Genomic DNA, 21166 nt, shown 5'->3' with positions numbered 1-21166 from the left:
CCCCTCTGGCTCCGGTTGCAGTGACGATGCGTTGCCGGCAGCGACCACAGCACATTCATTGTTTGGCCGATGAGCGGCAGACTGAGACGCGCTCTGCCTCTATCCGTCCGTGTGTCCATCCATCCCTCCCTCCTTTGCCGCGTTTGTCTCCCGTCTCTCGGCCGCCGCTCATTTTGCTAACCATCTTCCCTTGTTCTCCATCATCATCATCATCATAATCTCTCTCTCTCTCTCTCTCTCTCTCTCTGTCTCTCTGCTTTTCTTCCCCCAGTGGGCTCAGGAGGTGCAGTTTCCATGAAAAAAAAAGAAACAACAGAAATAAACAAACCCCTCCCCCTTCCTCTCTCTCTCTCTCTTCTTACCCCTTCCTCTCTCTCTCTTCCCCTCTCTCTCTCTCTCTCTCTCTCTTGGCCCTGCCCCCCTGCTACTACAGTCACAACATACACACACCTTCCCATATGTGCCTCTTCTGCCTGGGAAACAGAAGAGGGTGGGAGAGACGCATGCTCTTCACAGACATGGAATCTGTAATCCTGATGGTAATTTCTTAATACTATTCCATGTTTATAAGAGAATTAAAATTAGAAACAGCCTGAGAAGCCTGAAAAGTTTTTGACTCAGTAGCATCTTCCATTAGACCCTCCCTCCGTCCCATATGGCCACTTTGTGGGTCATAGGAGATGAATAAGAGGGATTATTTCAGTCAATACATTGTTTTTAAGGTAAGTCTTGTACGGTGTATCTTTAAAGATGCTTAAATTCTGATTTTAAAATATTTAACAACTATAGTAAATAAATGCATCACTGTAACCAGTGTTATTTCTCAATAATAATGGCAAGTGGCCTACAAAATATGGTTGTATTTCAATGGCATTTGATCACTCTTAAATACTGAAATGAGAATCAGAAGATACAAAAAAACAAAGCCACAGGCAGATATTGGATGTAGAGCTCCAAACGCAAATGTGAACAATGTACTGCACAGAAAACAACAACAAGGCCCGACCTACTACAATTACCTTTGCAACTATTACTGAAAAGTGACTTCAGGGCTTAGTCACACTTAAAAATCAATATGAAAAATTGCCAGGACATTTACGCAACAAAGTTCAATTCTGAAAGGGACTGGAGTGAAAAAGAGAAAAACTGAAATCAAAAAAAAAAAAAGTAGTGAGTAAGTATGATGGAGAGGTAAATGTGATACAGATAAAGGGAAAGAGCAGGAGGATGATAGGCTGTGTGTGCACGACGCAGACCGAGGGGTGGGGTAGGGTGAGGAGCGAAGAAGAAAGGTTACGGAGAAGGGAAAAAGGGGGAGGAGGGAGGAACAAAGGATTTGCAGATGAAAGAGAGAAGGGATGATTAGGGATCTGGAAACTGACATGCATGGATTTGACACAGTATAATTGGTGTTAGGGAGGCTAAGGCGGAAAGGCGGAACAGTCAGGGGAAGAAGAAAGGGGGAGACGGAGAGGGGCAGCGAGATAGAAAAAATATGAACACAAAGACAGAAAATAGAAATGAACAGAGAGCAATCAAGACACTAAATTAGATGCTGTAGATTCATTCTCACTAATTCATGTAGTGAGAATGAATCATTTTGCATTACACACCTGATAGTCATAGTCCTTACAAGTGCCCCGATTATATTATCATAATCATTATTATCATCACGACTGAGGTGTATCACACATGACCATTTCATATTTAATACTGGTTCTTTTGCTAATTTTCATTGGACTGCATCTTGTTTACATCTTTCGGTAGTGAACAAGTGTGTGGAGGTCAAATGAATATGAGATTGTTTTTCCTCCCAGAAAAAATGGGAAAGCGTAGGGAGGAATGCTCAAACCCACTTCTGTTTGAAGTCTTATGAATTCATCACACTACAGCCTTCATGCAAACTGTAAACCGGTCAACGCTTTGAACTTTATTGGTTCCAAAATCAAGCTTTTGAGCTATCTGATAGCTCTTAGAGCTAGAGCGGGTGAAGTCATCAGCCTCTCTGTGCAGCAGTCGGTTTCAAAACAACAACAAAAAAACATTTTAAGTGATTTCACTCCCACAGTGTTCACCCTTCAAACACGCATTTTACATCAAAATGTTTAGCTAGACCTGCTTCCACTTCATGTCTAAGAATCTAAAGAGGAAAGCTTTGACTAATGATGGGAAGGGAGTGACTGAGTGTAACACCTGAATGAAAACATTTTCTGTATCACCGTGTGTAGCCGAGTCTGCCATCGCAGACAGTGTGCAAATTAATGTGTACAGATGAATTGTGTGCAACATAAGGCATACTTTTTGCTCAGCCAGAAATTGCCTCTAATATTATTTACAATACCAGAGCCAAAGTGATTGCGACTCCACAGTCTTATTTAGTCTCTAACACACACACTGAACTTTATAAGAGAGACCAAGCATCTTCTGAAATACAGCTTGTTGCAAGTGGTGAAACTAAAATTACATTTATATCTGTCTTACGTTTGACTACACTTTTTACACCAGGAGTCACCAAAGACACACATGCTGCAAAATGCAATCCAGGAGGTTCTTTAATGGATAGAAAACAGTAAACAAGCTGACAACTCATTCATCGTTTCCTTGTGACTGCACGTAAAGTATCACATTACTGGACCTGTGGTGCCAGCATTAAATATTGTGTTAACACATCCCAGGCTGTGTCTGGATTGTTAAAGTGCTGGTGATGAAGAGATCAGAACAAAGGATGTGAAAGGGAGGAACTGGCTTCATCCCAACAGCTTCTTTCAAGTGAGAAGGAGTCAGAACAGGACTGCTCGCTCATAGTAAGTGACGCTGGGTCACAAAGTCAGCAAAACACTTCAATTGTCATATTAATCTAATAAATATTCTCTTCAATACCCGTGTTTGGCTAGAAAGTGGAAAAATTCTGGCAGTCTTGGGATTGAAGACACAGGAGGACATATTTATGTATGTATGAACACATCTGAGTCTGACTTTGTATGTGTGTGTGTGTATGCACGAGCGCGCAATGTCGACAATCCTGCTGACTCCAAACAGAAGAGACAAGGACAGGTTAAAACTCAGGACAGGCTAGCTGCCTCCTGAATGATGATATAATGTGTGTGTGTGTGTGTGTGTGTGTGTGTGTGTGTGTTGGGGGGGGGGGTCTGGTTGCAGCCAGCAACGAGGATCGCTACTTGAATTCCAATTGTTGTATGCAAGTATTTTATATATACAGTATATATATATATATATCTTGACCATACAGCAGGGACCGAGCTTCCTCTGTGTATGTGTTTATGTGTGTACATTTACCAAGTGGTTGTACAAGCACAGATGATTCTGACTGATGCTGACTGCACCATGAGTCGCCTCAGTGCCCAGCTGTCCACTCGTGTGTGTGCATGTGCGCGTGTGTGTTTCGGTGCACTTGAATCAAATATCATTTATTGCAGAAGCGGTTTATCCGCTGTTATACAACAACTGGCTTCAAGTCAGGAGTTGAGTGATCCCCTTATAACCTCAGCAAGGTCGCAACTGCAGAAGTTCTAAGTGAATCCGTGCACAGTGAGACCAATCAAAAGGGGGAAAGTAAATAAATAAATAAATAAAAGAGAGGTGAACGGAAATTATAAAAGATGGTGCTTTGGGCCCTTTGCTGGCTGGTTCAGCTTACTTTGCACACCCTCACTGCTTACACTGTGTGATTAATTGCTTCACAAAGAGAGAACCACTCTGGATTAGCTGCATTTTTTTTCCTTTCACTTTACAGAGTTTTATAAATCTACAGCTGTGCATGTCAGTGTATAACTCTCTAAATAAAAAGGCCGGACTGCTTGGAATTTATCGTGCTACAATATCAGTGTGTTTCTGCCTGTGACCTTGTGTTGGCACAGCCAAATGACTTTCCTCTCAACAGTTACAATTCTAATTTACTGTGGGTGTAGCCAGAGGTGAGCAGGGGTGTGTTCAGATGGGTTTTTATCATTCTTCTGAATGAAGGTTTTCTTCAGTTTTCAATATGTTTGATCCCGTGTGGTAAACATGCTGACCCGCCAGAACGTTTTATATAGATAGCAATCTTGTTAGTTAGACAGTCCAGCATTGAGAATTCGGGATCTTGCTTTGCTGAAAGATGGTTTCTTTCAGACAAAATCCTTCTGCAACTCAGACTTCCATGTTACTAAATATCTAAAAATGCTGTGTGTTCAGTATCTTGCATTAAGGGCCCCTCTCTAGCAACAGGAAGCAGAAATCCTAGAATCCTATGAGATTATAAAGCAGATTTCCTTTAACGGAACAGTGAAAATCTTTCCTGAATAACGATGAAAAAAAAATGTTAATTTGTAATGGTACCCCAACAATACATCAGCATAGATTTGCTGTTCGTTAAACGGATACAAAAGGACAGGAAGGACGTCGAAGCACCCACTCTGCCTCTCACGAGCAAAGCTATAAACAACAAACAACAAAGTTCTCCGTGGCAAATGAATATGGATAAGATTAGATCATATTACAGCCATCCTGAGCGTGGCACACAAACAGGAGTCACGCAACAACCAAGGAGAAACACAACAGACCGCAGACGGGTCATTCCTCTACATCTGATGCTCCGTCGTCCGCCAAGCTCGCAGGCTGCTGCACGCAGTGACTCATGAAAACTGATTATTCTGATGTTCGAATGTACACTCCAATACTTTCTTAGGTGTAAAATTGGTTGTTTCTTAAGAATAGAGAGCTTAATTTAGTCATCTTGAATTCCTTCGGGAATAAAAGAGAATCACTTGTGAAAGTGAAAAACATTTTACAACTCAATTTTACAAACCAAACCAGGCTATAATCTGTTTGATTTCAAAGATGATTTTTAAAAAACCTTTCAGAATTTTTTTAAGCATTTTGGGACAACCAACGCACATTTAATATGCGTATGCAAATTTAAGCAAGTGCCTTGTCTTTACATATGTATTAAATTCATCCAAACCTTTCACTTTTCCAGAAAATTTCCACATCCAGGAGATTAGTATGTACTTCCTTTCCTTTACTTCTGCTGAGTTCATTAACCAAATTCTGTCAGTCTACTCTTGCAGAGTGGCCGACTGCCGGCGCCAACTGACTCAGTGTTGTGCTGCTGTGCGACCGTGTGGAAAACTAGGCAATTTTGGCTGCAGGAAAATGGCTCAAATGGAAGTGCATCACACAAAGACATAAAGACACCCACACACACACACACACATTGAAAAACAGTCACTTGTTTGTGCGTCTCTTGCTAGGTCATTTTGGAAATGGGGCTGGGACTCATTCATCACTGGGGACCAATCGAACAGCAGTCATCACAGTAATCAATGAGCATGTCACTGATAAGAGGAAGAAAGCTACACACTTGGCCTTGCAGCCACAGGATTTCATACTTTTGCTCGCTCTCTCTCACACACACACACACATGCACACACACACACACACACTCTAAGGTGCCCATGCTGCATTAGGAAGACGAAGCCTTCAGAGCAGCTACAGCGGTTCTTTGTCTTCATGATTAGGCTGCTAACCTACACACCACACAGAGCTGCCCCCTCTTCCTCTTTCTTTGCATTCACTGGATGTCGCATCAGTTCATCTCTCTGTTCTTCCATCACTCGAACCACTTAGCATCATCGTCTTTCCTCCCTCATTTGTTGTTCCTTGCATTTCCTGAATCAGTTCCCTTCTTTTAAATGAATCCATTTCCTTCCTTTTCTGACTCACTCTTTTTCTGCCCCCCCCCCCTTTTCACTCCCTTAAATCTATCATTATTTTCTGCCAGCCCTTGTGAGAGAGAATTCTGGCTAATTTTCTGCTATGTTAAAGCTGCCTGCCTACCTCTCTTCAAAGCAACATTTTTTTTTATTTTCTCTTTATTTACAATAGAGTCAGCATGTCCTTAACACCCAGTATAGTGGGAATATGGTAGTAATGGAAACAGGAAGACACACGCAAAAGTTCTGTTAAAGTGCCCAACACTTCAAACTGCAGAGTTGAAAAAGTGTCTAGCAGCAGGGGAAAAAAATGATGTATTTGAATAATGCATATTCAAAGTGTTTCACACTTGAAAACACACACACACACAAAATAAAAACACCTCTGCTTTTTTGGGTGAGGCAAAGGAGAAGGAGAGTGAAGAGTGCAGGATTTGAAAGGCTGATCCATGAGCTGGCTGTCATCAAGTTGACACTGAAACTGGTGTTGGCTGCTGCTGTATGTCAGGGTGCAATATCTTAGGCTAGGCTGATGAGCGTTTCAGTCCAAAAATGGCCATCGTTACTCCGGATCTTCTTGGGTGGAGGCGATCTGCTCTGAAAAGCAGGGGGTGGTGAGGTGGGGCTGGGGCCTGCTTAATGTCTATTCCATCCCTGCCTCCAGAGTCTCACAAATCAACATGATGGGCGAGTGGGTGTTGAGCTGTCGCACGTGTGTATGGAGGGTCGAGGCCTATGCTCCCAGTAGGGATGTTCCAACAATGAATTTTCCTGGTGTTTTTCATCAGACAACATTTGACGATGAAGACATATCTCCTCACAAATGACATCAATATGCGATTTAAATGTGTACTGTAGCAGCTAAGCCTAAACTTTGGTTTGGCATTTCCTCCACTCCTGGACTGGATCACCATGGCAATGGCAGAAGCATTCAGATCAGCCCTACATTATGCCATTTCTTTACTACATCTTCCTTTTTTCTCCACTTTTTCCCTGTCACTCTCATATCAGCATATCCTTGCAGGCGCAGTTTCTTTGTCGCTGAGAGCCTATTACTGCCGTCTGCAACTCATTCCTGAGGATGAAAAGCTAACTATGACAAGAAGATGGGACATTCTCGACAAAAACCTTGTTCAAAGCTGTTTAATTTTGCATTCTGCATTCACTCAGCTTCTTCAAGTTCTCCACTTTCTGCCTTTGTGATAGACAGGAGATAAAGCAATATCCAAGTTACAGCTAGACATGAAGCTGAAAACCTACACCATATGGGGAAGACATACTGTACCTGTCATGTCTGAGTCGAGCCTGAGTGACTGAGTTCTTTTTGATTAAAATAACAAATAAGGAAGGAATATGACAATAAAACACAGTCTTGGAAGTCTCTAAAGTGAAGTGGTGTTCAAGTCTGAAGTTTTAAATCCAAGTGTGAGGCCAATTTTGACTACTCAGGTTGTTTAAGTGAGACTAATGCTTTGTTTATTCAGTTCAGGGAATTGATTAACCTCTAAGGCTGAAAATGTTCAATCGCGCTTTACCGAATTAATAAGATGAGACACAATGACCCAATTGATTTTCATTGGGCAACTATGTCATTGCTTTAGTAAAAGTAATAGGATTCATCAAAGTAAGATAATGGGGAAAGAAAACACATAAGAGCCACAGCCAGAGAAGTTTCTGCTTCAATTCTCAGCTGCTTTAAGATATGAATGTGACCACATTTTTCATTAAAAAAAGCTTTGGCCGACTAATCCAAAGACCCTATCACGGCTCAGACAGCATATATGCCATGATCCATTGCTCTGACCAAGAGGGGAATCCTAGACCTGTACTCGCACGTCTATCAGCAGCAGTCTGGTAAAAGGTTGTACAGATACTGCCTTGCACTTCATGATACCTACTGAGGAGTACTGTGAGTGTGAGTGTGAGTGTGTGTGTGTGTGTGTGTGTGTGTGTGTTGGTGTGTCAAAAGGAATAATAATTTAAATAAAAAAAAAAGAACGAAAAATCAAAGTCTATCTCTATCTGGAAGTGTCCTAACTTTAAGTCTGTTCTCTCATAGCAGTGCAATTCAAACAGCAACACACACTAGAGGCCACAACCTGAGACTCCCACAGCATGCTGTACATGGGACTCATACTGATGCTCACTCTTGATTTTACCCGCACTGGTACGACAACAAGCAAGACATCTGTTATGTTGTTTTTTGTTGTTCTTGAATGAGCAGCTTTAGCATGAACGACAAGGAGACACGACATCAAAAGCTCAGGCACAGGTCAGACTACCTGCAGTAATTTCCTGCGATGAAAGCGATGATCATCCTAACGTTACTATGCTCGTGCCATGTTGCTATCAAATATTCCAGCCTTTATGGTGGAGCAAAGGTTAAAACTCACATAGAAAAAAAATATTTTAGTAAAGAAAATGAAATCAGAGAGATAATTTGCCTGAGTAACAGTTAAAACACGGGAGGCCAGAAAAAGCAAGTGTGTGTGTGTGTGTGTTGACTGAGGTCCAGAGCGGAGAATTGATCTCTCTGAGGCTCAGAAGCAGCTACTCTGTGAATACCAATCAGAGGTAATTAATAGCAACTAATGGACTCTGTTTCTCACTCTCTGTCTCTGTTCCCGTCTCTATTTATCCCCTCCAGAGTTTTTCTCTCCTTTTTATAATGTGGCAATGATGAATACAGCAATGAATAATCACTCTTTTCTTTCCCTCTTTAGTTACTGACCTAAGCTTCCAGACAGACATTCCAAATGTCCATATCTAAAGGAAAGTCTTAATTTGACCCTCTCCTATTGGTGGGTGTTCGGCACAGTGCCAATTGAGTCAGGTAGGCGAGGCTTTCTACTTCATTTAAATTCAGCACTAAAACGTCCAAAATCTCTTTGCTGTCGAGGGAGAAAACATGTACAGACAGAATCATAAACACTGGCTCCTAATATACACATCTTTCATACAGCCTGTTTGGGCTGAATACAAATGGAAAAAGCTTTGATGGTGTCTCTTTAAAAATCTGTGAATTATTTAAATTCACCACAGAAGGGTCAAGTCTTCTCCGAAGATCTCAAGACCAAATCAAAACCAGTGAACAATGTTTTTGCACTCCAACAACCCAGACAAAAGCAGCAGAGCAATGCAGCTTCATTCTGCAAAAAAAAAAAAAAAGTATCATCCGTGGGTCAGTATACCAAGATCAACTGTTGGCGTATGCTTGTAAACAGATATTGTTACAACACTGTATTTAGTCCATTAATGGATTAGTTAACAGAAAATAAACAAAGCATTTATCTGCTTCTACTTATCAATGTTTCTCAGAATAAAATAGTGCATACTCACAACACACTAAGTTTTCGCCTCTGTGCAGTAAGTGTATGGTTAGTCACGCCCTCCTCCCCCTCAGTGGCTCAAAGTTAAACCCACACACCTGCCACTCTTTCTGTCATCTAGCCTCAGGGTGAAGTGACTGCATCTATGAGGTTTACTCTTCCTCTTCTACAAGTGTTGGTCTTTAAAAAAAAAAAAAAATCTACTTCTTTTCTTTACAGAGCCAAGTCTTAACACAGTTTGTTTCCTATTTGAGACAAAAACAAACAAAGCTTCAGGCGCTTCATACCAAAAATGCAGACAAAATCAACAAAGGGTGATTAATACCTGAGAAAAGCAAAGAGAGATTACCATATAAATTATCTCTACCCGTGAAGTTCCATGGAGCTTATGTCTGGGCAGTTTGTTAGTAGACTTAGTCACCAACCTCCACCTTTTCAGGTTTAGCTGACGTATTTGATGTGCCAAAAGCTTATCTATATGTACATTATAAACTGATACAACACTGGAGTCACGTTATTGCCGAAGACTTAAAGAGGCAAAGTGCGACATTTCAAGCCAAGTGCAGAAAAAAAGACAAATGTCAGAGGGGAAAGATGTAGAGGCAGATTGGCATAGAGCTTGAGGCGGGTGAGAGACAGCAGGAGGCAGGAGGACAAAGAGTACAAATGACGAGTCAGGAGGAAAGAGAGTGACACAGAGGCGGATGTTAAGGATGAGGGGTGGAAGAAGTACATGCTGTACTTGCAAGCTCATTAAACAACTCCGTAATTGATGAGTGCAAGAAAGAAAGACACGGAAAGATGAGGGGAGAAGAGAGAGAACCGTCAAGGGCAGAAACAACTTGATGAAAGTGTCCTAATCGCTGCTCATCGGCCAGAGGAAGATCAATCACCAACAACAGGAAAGACGGATGGAAAGAAGAATGCTCCTGGTGAGCCTTTTTGTTTTCGAAGTTATCTCTTCGGGGACTTTTCACATCATTACTGTGTGCTTCTCTCAATTCCCTATCAGCAGTCTGATTCTGTATATCTAGAAGACTTCTGGTAAAACCCTCATATTGGGGTAGGAACCTTAGAAAAACCAGACCCTTCCACTCACTTTTAATGTTCACAATTATCCTGTTTTTTATCACACGTGGTGACGGTTCAGCAAAGTTCAAATAGTTTTGATTCAAGCCCACAGCATTCTGGTTTTAAAAGGAAACGACTTGGCTTGATCACAAAATGCAAATGCTCCACACAGACGCGGGGCTATAAATCAGGTAGAAACAGAAGTGCTTCGCTCCAGTATCTGATAAATGCTGTATACCGCGGGACGTCTGAATTTAGTTCTAGGAGCCGGTGACCATTTAGCGATAAGCTTATCTCCTCACAAATCTGTGCGTGCCCTCCTTTGTAACCTGATAAGGAACAATGTAATTAACTTGAAATTCTCTCAGCTTTTACACGACAAAAGCACAATAAAGTAATGAGGAGAGTTTTACCTCCAGGTTGTATTCGGCTTTGAAGAACTTACGTTTTCAATCAGACTTAATTGCTTATTTACTGTGCTGCTGAAATCGTAAGGGCAGATTGTGACATTTAGAGGAACCTGTCTTTAGTAGCGCTTTGTACCTCTGCAAATTATGTTGTGATGTACACTGGCTAGGTCTTTGTCATCAAATTCTGTATGTTTGAAGAGCAGTTGAGCATGGGAGCCTCCTCCCTGATGTGGTTTAAATAGTGGTGTCTCATATTAATCTGCAGAAAAAGGCATATCTGAGGAGCTGCTGACAGACTGAGCAAACTGAACTGAACATGTCCCTGTTCGGACATGCTCAACCTGACCAGGGAAACAAACTGCGTTGCAAGAAGTTAATTAGAAATGTAGTGAGAGAGGGGTGTTTGAAGCTGCTTTAAAATAACTGATTTTCTATGTTTTCCGCTTTCACATCTCCACGAACAGGGAACGGTCTATCATTTCTGAGAGTAGTCGGCTGGATGTGGCAGGGTAGTAAGAGCTAATTTATGGGTCAATATAAACTTCCATCACCGCAGACTGAAACTGAGAGCTGTGCTGGCCTGCGGCAGAGATGAAGAATACAGCAGAACCTCTCCATCACACATGCAGAACATATAGGACAGGGAGGGAAAAAGCTGCTACTGGGTGTCCCTGTAGACATTTATACAGAGGCTACAAATATACAAACACAGCCAGATAGGTCCATATTTACACTCTTGGAGAGTTTTTCCTGGAAGGAAAATCTGAAGGCCTTTCACTAAAACCAGCCAGCAATAATAAAACAGACTTTAAGAGTTAATGATAAATGCATTGTTGCCAGCAGCAATTACAACAGTGGAATCACTCCAGGATGGAACTGGGTGAAAAGACAATGTAACAGGATGATAGTTTACGTAATTAGCGATGACCATTAAAAGCATAATTCACCTAATTAACAAGATGCAGTAAATTTGTCTGATCTAAAGCACAGATAGAACACAGAACAACCATCGCAGGAGGAGCAAAGCGTGCAAAGAGATCAACTAGTTTCTGTGTTAGCTGTTGATTTTCACCTGAATGCACTGGTGGATGCGAGTGGAAATAGCAGATGTTGAAAATGGAAGACAGCAATTAGCTGCCCTTGTGAATGTATAGTTGTTGTGTTTTTGACTAAAACTTCAAAACGCACCCATCTGCTACTTTTGGAGGCCCAGACTTGAGAGACGCGATCAGCAGTCAGTCACATTTCTTTTTATTTTCTGAGCACTACACTCCCATCTGGATTTCTCACTTGGCGACCTTCTACTGGTCCTTCTTCACAGAAGACATTTTGACATGTCGTAGGAAGGCACAGGTCTAATTAATAACCTTAATTAAGACTGCATTCCAGTTAGGTTATCCAGTGCCAGCGTCCGGGTATTGCACATGCCAGCTCACTGACCTGGCTCAATGAATCACCAGAATGGAACACAACCAACGTTAATGTTAATGATTACATCTGTGCGCTCCCTGCTATGACAAGTTAACTTGTTAGAGGCTCTATTTTATGTAAATTAACACGTTTTAATACCAAATCACTTTTTTTCCATTATAGAGGTTTAAGACTCTCAGGGGAAGCAGATGGGGCATCATCCATCTGCCTAAAATGTACTTTAATTTTAAAAATAAATCAGGGTTCAGTAGGTCACCAGTGAGGTAGGACCTCTGCCTCACTCACTGAGCAGGAAAAAAAACTCACAAATGAATGTGACGTGTGAAAGCAGGTGCCGCACAATGAGGCTGATATCTTTATTCTCTCAGGTTAAACGACACAAATGAGATTTGGATCTGCATCGTGTGTTCCTAGATGATGGCTAAAACTGAAGGTACACATTAATCTTTAAACTGTGGGCCCACAAAACCAGAAACAACTGGGCTACATGTTTTCAATCTATATTTGTTCACATTTGGGCAAAAACTGGCATCATTAAAAGCACATCTAGTTAAACATTAGCACATCTTTCCAGGGGTTCTGAGCAGATGTTTAACTATAGATGGACATTTTGAGATAACAGAATAATATCCTCAAAAAGTCTAAGCCACACTGACTCTAGAAATGTGTCTATCATGTCCATGCAGTCAGATTTGACTGGGTTGTGACAAAGATATGAGCAGAGTCGTGTCTCGCTGCTGCTGCTGCTGCTGCTTCAAGTGCGGGCTGTTGGGAAGCAAGCCAAATCAACAATGAATCAATTCTTGTTGTTTTCAGAGCACCTGTTCACCTGTCCCTTTCACCTCATGTAGTATCTTCGCCTCACATCTCTCCCTCCACGCCTCAAAGTCTGAAAATATCGGATTTAATTTTACATTCCTCGTGTCCATTGTCGCCACAGTTATCTAGCCAGCTCAGTGTTTCTGCTGGTAATATTTATACATGGTAAGTAGCATGTCACACAGTTCTGCTGTGAAGAATGCAGAGAGCCCTAATAAAGTTGCATGAACAGATGGGCTGAGTATCAGTACTCAATATCATTTCGGTATTGACCGAAATAACCCAGCACAGAATATTATCGAAACGTCCCCAATCAAACAGTAAGCACACTGAATTCTTTCTGTACCGAGATGTAAGAAAAAATTTACTGCTTGCATGGTTCTAACAGGACTTGTCATTTGTGATTAGCCCACTGCCACAGCAGGTACAACCCAAACTTGGGCGAGGTGTATTTGGCCAAGTTCAGAGTGCCGAGATATCACATGAAGTACAGGCATAAGATTAAGTGTACTGGGTACTGGCACTGGTGTGTAAAAATTCGGAAATGGTGACAAATGCCATCATATTTACACAGAGCCCAAAGTGACACCTTCAAAATGTTTGTTTTGTCCACACAACAGTTCAAACTTTAAAAGAACAAATGAATCTTTTACTGAAAAGATTTAAATGTTTTTTTTTTTTCGTTTTTTGTTTTTTTTTGACTGGTAAATTTTTCCAGTTTACAAGCCACTGGCAGGGAGACCACACATTTAAATGAGTGTGTAAGATTTTCTGTCACATAGAGACTGAAATCAATTGAATTAGTCCTCTGCTAAATCTTCCAGTTTCACTGCTCGTGAAACGCATTTTCACGACAGCTCCAGTGTAAAAGCTTGTATCATGAGGGATAGCGAGATGGGATGAAGGGGGCTGACTGTGATACACGCAGCCGTCTTCAATAAGCCTGGCACTGAACTACCTCATTTCAATTTTACCTGGTAGTTTTTCACAGGGAGGATGCAGTGAACCTTCGCTGTGGTAGCGCAAGGTGTATCTCATTCACCACAGAGCCTAACAAGAGAAATTTGTGATGTAAACACAGAAGTGATGCTGCGAAAACTGATTAGGAGCCTATGTGAATATCTACACAGAGAGGCGGTGAACACCAATATATAAAAAAAAGAAACTAATGTATTCGACCTTGTCTGAAGTGAGAAAAAAAGGAGTCATCAACACATGCACATGAAATATGGCACAAAAGGCTGCTTATTCCACAAGGAAGACAAAATTCAAGCCTGAAAACATGCAAAAAGTTTTCCAGTGTGTGTGTGTTTTTCAGCCGGAGAAAGGAGGAAAAATTGAAAAGAAAATTGATATAATTTATTTAAAAGACTTATATTTTTAATTAGTTCCTCGTTTAAAAGCTGTAACTGTGTCCCAGTGGCTCCTCTACAACTGAACAAGTGTAATGAGTCCTGCTGCCTTCAAGGACTTGTAACAATGAAAGAACCAGTAATTAGTCTGAGTTTCCATGCAAAGTTTCAGTGTCCCGTGTCGGCCACTAAAGCTGTCCAGTTAGTTTATCGATGCTTTCAAGGGTGTAAAAGCTTCTTTGTGCAGTTATATTAAAGGGAAAACACTGAATATTTTGGTGTGAAAACTGGTGTAAACCTAAACGATGATGATGATAACAACATTCATGTACTGTACTTTTGCTGTATTATTCAAAAAATGCTCTGCGAAGGTCTACCATGTCACTGTATTGGTTATTTTTCTATTTTTCAGCAAGACGTGAAGGAGAGGAAGGGAGGAAAGAGCAAGGAAAAGAATGACAAGCAAATCCAAAGTCCAACGCAGAGTGAGTTGTTGTTGAGTAGCTGATCAATGAGTGAAGCCTGTGCCACACAAAAAGACAAAGCAAAATTAAATGGGAACTGAAAAGAAAGCAGAATGGAGACTGAGAGAAAAATAAAGAAAATGTGATGAAGTAACCAACGTGTGTACAGCCTTGGACACAAAGACTGAATATCAAGCGTAGTGACTGCATGAGAGGGACGGCCTTGCAAAATAAGAGGGGTCGATAGACTGACAGGAGGAAAAATGCGATACTGCCTGCTGCCTTGGATAAATTGAGAAAATGAATGATGCTTGAAAGTTGTGAACAAAATGTTAACATTAAGGTAGAACTGGATCCTTGAAAAGCAAGGAAACAGAGAGAGCCCACAGGAAAGATATAAACAAACATAAGCAATCTGCAACAGAATACGAGCCATAGCGAGTCAGGCAGACAGAAATACAGACAGTGACAGACCTACGACAAGCAACATATACAGACAGACAGGAGCTGACCTGTGAGCACGGCCTTGGCGGAGGGTTCAGCCAGGTCCAGGGCGGACTTGCCGTCGGTGTTGCGGATGTTGGGGTCGGCTCCATGCTGCAGTAACACTGTACAACAACAGGGCAGACAGAGACAGTAGCTGAGCTCCTGGACTGACATGCAAACTCCCCGACACACACCTCCTCCTAGTCCTCCTCCTCCTCCTCCTCCTCCTCTTCCTCCTCCTCCTCCTCCTCCTCCTCCTCCTGCTGCTGCTGAGCCACATCCTGCTACATAAACTGCTCTCCCTGAACCTCCTCCCTTCTCTCCCCCTTGCTCCTCTGCTATCCCTCCTCTGGCTGTGTCTCCTGGCTCTCCGGGCAACCCTTCTACACGTCCTGCTTCACATTTCTCTCCTCCTCCAGCTGCTCCTCCTCTGTTGCTAGCGCTGCTCCCTTGGCTGCCCCTGGCTGCCCCTGCCCTGCGAGCCATGCTGCTGATGTAAACAGACATGCCACAACAAGAGCAGCGAAAGCTACGCTACAGCACCCCGCCAGAGAAAGAGCGGACCTTACAAAGCGCCTATGTGACCAGCTACAAAACACATCACACTTCCACAGAGGAGGCGCGGGGGGTGGGGGGGGCTATGGTTAAGCTGAGAAAATAAATAAAACTGAGTGAAGAAGGGAGAGAGGGGAAGCTACAGCTAATCGAGGCGGGAGCAGGAGCAGAGGCGACGAGGCGGGCAGGCGGTGCGAGTGGAGAGACTCTCGCCTCTCCGACTGACTGAGCGATGCAGCGGAGAGCAAGATGAGAGGGGAGAGGGGAGATGGGAGGAGGAGGAGGAGCGGGGGAGGGAGGGAGGGGGAAGGGCTGAGAGTCAGGGAGGATCGGAGAGGTAGAGGACGAAAAGAGGGGAGGGAGAGGAAAACAAGAGTGTTTGTGTGACAGAGTGGGGGAGAGAGAGTGCAGGGAGTAGTAAAGACCGAGGAGAGGAGAGGAGAGGAGAGGAGAGGAGAGGAGAGGAGAGGAGAGGAGAGGAGAGGAGAGGAGAGGCATGCGACTTCCAAACAGGTATGAGCTGAATAACAAACTGTGGCTGCTCTCAGTTTTTTCATTTTGTAAATAAGCTCTTTGAGGGGGCTAATGTCAATATTCTCACTGCCTTCCTCTCTATCTCACTTCCCACTATTGTGATTGCCAAGCAGTCCCCGGTGCACATGCCCTTTGACTTGTGTACATTTCTAACTACCCTGCTCAACCCCAGCAACAGTAAGAGGGTAGAAGAGGCTTGTGTGTATGCATGTGCATGCACATGTATGTGTGTGTGTGTGTGTGTGTGTGTGTGTTGTGTGTGCTTCTGCCACAGCACTGACGCAGACCTTAGTCACCCACTCACCCCTCAACAAAAACTATGATTTAGCTCTGCACCAGTCCCACACACACAATGATACTGATAGAGGGAATAAAGAAGGTGCACATAATGAGGCAGACAGAGAAATGATACACAGCCACACAGCAGCACTTGTGCAGGTTCGAACAGTTCACACATCTCGAATTTTGTGCTTTCAGTTTTGTCTCTAGTGGGCATAGCTTGCCTATAATACCTGTAAAAGCCCTGAACAACCTAAATCCCTTTTTTGGATAGGATTATATTTTAGGACAATGTCAGATTTGCAGTGGTTATGACTGCCTGCCACGTCTAGGTCAAAATGAACAGATTCTGGTTCTGGCACATCACTAACGTTGCTTGTGTCTTTTTAATGAATGCAGAATTGAGGAGGTGGGGGGCTGCACACGTAGCCATGTCTTCACGGTAAACATACATTAACTTCTTTCTCCCTCACAGAATGATTTGGTCGTTCACCCCCCGCGATTTCGGAGTGTTACTGCAACAAACATCGAGATGCGGATTACAATGCAAAAGTGTGCACACGGTGTGTTTTGCATGAGTGTACAGAATGCTTTAGTTCAGAAATTTAAATTAAAAAAAAAAAGTATTTTGATAATAAACATTCATCCAGGAAAAATGTATAACATTTATCGCTTTAAACCATTTGAATGTGACAATTACACCACTTGTCTCTGTTTGACATCATTGCAAATTCAACATCTTTGGATTCTCGCCTGCTACTTATACAAAACAAGCAATTTAAAGTCATCACCTAAAGCACGATGAGCAATTTTCATTATTTTCTGTCACTTCTTGTAATAAACACGTAATCTTTCTTTTACAGCGAAACTTTCAAACAAACAGAAGCAATGCAAAAATACATACAAATCGTTTGAACAGCAGAGGACTGAGAAGAGGGAGGCAGAATTTCTAAAAGTCTATTTCTACAGCACATGTAAAAATCAGCAATTAAAAGTGCTTTACAAACCAAACAGCATCCAGCTATCTCATCAACCTTGCTCACACCTGGAGAACTGCAAAAACAAATGTGAGCCAGGAAAAGGGTGGAGTCTCATATGAACAATGACAAGTAAACTGACACTGAGGAGACGCGAGGACACAGTTAAATTGTGTACCGAACTGTCATTTATGGACACATCATTTTTAGACTCGGGGCCAATCATATGGTTGCCTTAGGATTTCCAAGATCTTCTTATGCAGAGGTTGCTGATGAGATTTTCTCTAGACCTTGAGCTTTAAGGCATGCGCGTCTGGTAATGAAAGATTAATATCTTACTCAACTTGTCTGCCCACCACAGAAGAGGATCGAGCATCCATCATGCTGTGCTGAAGTAAGAGTCAAATCAGGGTTGATTTGACTCATTCTCCTGCCAAATCTCTAACCTGGCAAGGTGACCAAAACCCTGTCCAATAAAAAAGCTGCTAGAGGTCATGTGGTTTTTGTTTACATGCCTTGGGTTGCTTGTAACCATGCAGTTAGGACAGCAAATCAGCTTCTAAAACAAACCTTTAAATTTAAACTCTGGTAGGATGAAAGCATAACAGGAATTCTGTGATTGCAGAGGTCTGTCTTAATGGTTTAACCTCACCAAAAATGCTCGGGCACTGCAACCGTCAGGCAGCTGTTTAAAAGCTTTATGGACTGAATATGCACACCTACACCTGTAGACTAGCTGAGCACTCATTTTCAGCTCTCAAAGCAAATGAGCCTCATCATCTGATCTGTGAAGACCCGGTTCAAAACAGATGAGTACAAAAAAGACAACAACTAACATTTCTTTCCACTGCAAGTGGTGTTTTTACTTACATCCACTGGTTTCAGTTCACCATGAGACGCACAAAACTGACCCTGTCAAGGGAGGCATTTAGTCCTCTTTGCATCTTGTCAGATTTCTTCCTGTTGTAATGCAGAAAAACGTCCCCTTAAGGATGCTCACATCCAGGATGTGAGAAAAGTGATGCTTTGTGCCAGAGAGGAGCCAAATCTCTTACGTGAGCGAAGGTGTCAGCTATTTAAATGATCTCATGAATTCTTGATGTGACCTGAAAATATTTGCCTTTTGAAGTGGTACCAAATAATGTTATCAACCATCTGCTTGTCCAACTATAGCTGGAGAAGGTGGAAGTGCTAAGACATGACACAGCTGAATCATGCTTTCTATTGGGATAACCAGAGCAGTGCATGATGACAGGCTGTGTCACAAGGACCTTTTAGTAGAGTGCAACTAAACTGTGGGCCCAACATCCTCTTCACGACCCGTTCCCTCCAAAGCCTCCTGATTGTAGCTCCAAGAAGACGGGCATCATGTAAGAACAATGAAGCATTGTTTCAACAAACTCCCTCAGACGTTTTCCCTTCCAAGTGGGATTCAACAAGCTCTCTTAACTCCACAGACTTGCAGGTTTCAATGTGACAACCGCCACCCGTGCGTGACAATACATCAGAGTAGGTTTAATTCATAAAAATGAATAAAAAGAAGAGCTTTACTCCGCAAAGCTTCAAGTCCTGCTGTCAAAATTCCCCAGATGAAACCATGACAAAGTCAAAAGCAGTGTTAGCAGTCATATTAGAGGACCCAAAACAATGAGAATACATTTATTTATACAGCTGTCAACAGGATGCCATTAGAGACATGTCGTTAAAAGAGATCTTGCTATAGCAAGCTGCTGATAACTTAGATTGGAAGGCATTAAAATGAGCAGGCACGGATTGACAAAATTATATAGTAAGCTTTTTTATAGTAAGCTTAAGCGTTTCACTTTGCATCACATTTATTTTTGTTAAATGTCTTAATTTGAGTTCATTTTGCTATCATATTTACTCTCTTCTTTCATACCTAAGAGAAAACTCTAAGTAGGAGACAAATATAAATTCTCTAATCTCTTCGTAGGAGTCATTCTTGCCCATTGAGGGATGACAACAAGCTGGTAGGAAGCTAAAAATAAATCAAGTGAGACATTCTCTTTTGCACACAGCAGTCAGGCTGTTAAATCAGACATCCTGAGTGAATTTACGAAACAAAAAATTGAGCTGGTCATAGAATAACACAGCATGACATCACACTGAATTACATCCTTCCTTCATATTCTGGTGTGTCTAAATGTAAAGTTTTAAGTTAAAAGTGAAGTTTCTCTGATATCTAGCTTTCCCATCTTTCTTAAGTGCTGACTGTTTTTAATGTCAAGCACTGCACAGACAGAAAAACAGCAGGAGACCAAGATGAATGAAGCCAGAAAACAATGATAAATTATTTTACCTCAATTTCAGTGCCATTCACAATTATTGATAAATCAATAAATAGTCTCTGGCCTGAAAACAAGGTGAGGTTTGTGCACGGAGACCAGAGCCCTCTGCTGCTATGCAGTCAGTCAAGCCAAAGTGGTTCTGCAGCAACTACTGGACAAATCAACATGACTGGAGCAACTTTCCCTCCTTGTTGCTCTCAGCACTCCAGACTGACGCTGGCAGCAAGGTGAACGCCAACCATCATCACAGTCATTTGTGTTATTACCACTCAGACTGAGCGATGCTTTTCCATTGAGATCATAAAAATTATCCTACGGGGTTACTGCTCAGACACTTTTCGTGCTGGGGCGTATCTTGTCTACTTTCGATTTTCCTGAGGGATCAGTAATACAGCCTGTCTATTATTCACTTCACCTTTAAAGATCAACTGCTGCTGCGGATGTCCTTCCTGAACTGAGCCTGTGGTGCTGTTCTACTCTTAAAATGAAAACTGCGTTGGTTAGAGCTCATATATTGTAAGACAGAAATAAATCAATGCTCTTATGTCCCCTGTGTGGGCTTAAGAATAAGCAGTAACCCAGTAATTGCAATTTACAGGTTATTTGCTGCTTTATGGAAAATAATAGCATACAGGCTGTGGGTGGTTTATTATAGTTTCTAAAATTACTGTGCCATTATACTGAACTCCAGGTTGTGACTTTGGAGGAGAACAAACACTATACTTCAAAACCAACACAAAATCTAAAACTTTGCCACAGCATTATCTCTGCAAACATATTTGACAAAATTAAAACTCAAAATGCCACCAGATAATTTCTCATAAACATACTGACTCACTATATCAGCAAACATCCTGCAAAACATTTTACACATACGATACACATTCTTGTCTTTATTTAACCTGCTATATTTGCTGCGTGTGTTTTTGCACCTACCTATGCAGACGTCTATCTTGCCCTTGATGGCCGCTTCGTGGAGCGGCGTGTAGTTCCAGTTGTCTCGAGCGTTAGGGTCGGCCCCCTGACACAGGAGCAAGGACACCACCTGAAAACAAACCAAAGAACATCTGCATTTACACTTTAATTTGGTGATTTTTCTCCCTTCTCAAGCTGGTAAACCTCAATCAAACAGTGATGTTGTGAAGCCTCTTTGGTGGTTTGGTGTAAGCAGTCAACAGCCTGGCACAAGCAAATGACCTCTTTCACATCTTCAGTCATGTAGCGGCTGTGTGATTGTTTTCACTCTGCGCAGTGCTTGCTCTCATCACAATTGCAGCCATGCGGTAGCATTGCCGCTGCACATTTCTGACAAGGAGACAAAGCGCTCTCCTAGAAAGCTCTAAGAACCTCTAAAACATCCAAAACTGTAAACAGAAGATTGATCACTGTGGTTAATGGCCTTTAGGACAAAAGCATCTGAAACATCTGTTACAGAT

At 42.1% G+C, this 21166-nt stretch overlaps 1 protein-coding gene across 2 annotated transcripts in view; it reads right to left on the bottom strand.

Annotated features, from left to right (window-relative positions):
* LOC124051205 (poly [ADP-ribose] polymerase tankyrase-1-like) overlaps positions 1 to 21166 on the bottom strand; it is a 74888-nt gene that overhangs the window by 51136 nt on the left and 2586 nt on the right. Inside the window, exons 3-4 of one of the 2 annotated variants that reach the window (XM_046374283.1) lie at positions 20667 to 20775; positions 15103 to 15198 (exon numbers count right to left, since the gene is read on the bottom strand). In XM_046374283.1, coding sequence (XP_046230239.1) covers positions 15103 to 15198; positions 20667 to 20775 — 205 coding nt within the window. The remainder of the gene's footprint in view (positions 1 to 15102; positions 15199 to 20666; positions 20776 to 21166) is intronic. The other variant, XM_046374284.1, reaches the window with a different exon arrangement.

This window comes from Scatophagus argus, chromosome 20 (genome assembly GCF_020382885.2).
Source record: "Scatophagus argus isolate fScaArg1 chromosome 20, fScaArg1.pri, whole genome shotgun sequence".
In the NCBI taxonomy this organism is placed as follows: Eukaryota; Metazoa; Chordata; class Actinopteri; family Scatophagidae; genus Scatophagus; species Scatophagus argus.
The sequence above is the reverse complement of the archived record's forward strand: the minus strand, read 5'-3'. Positions and strand labels throughout refer to the sequence as shown.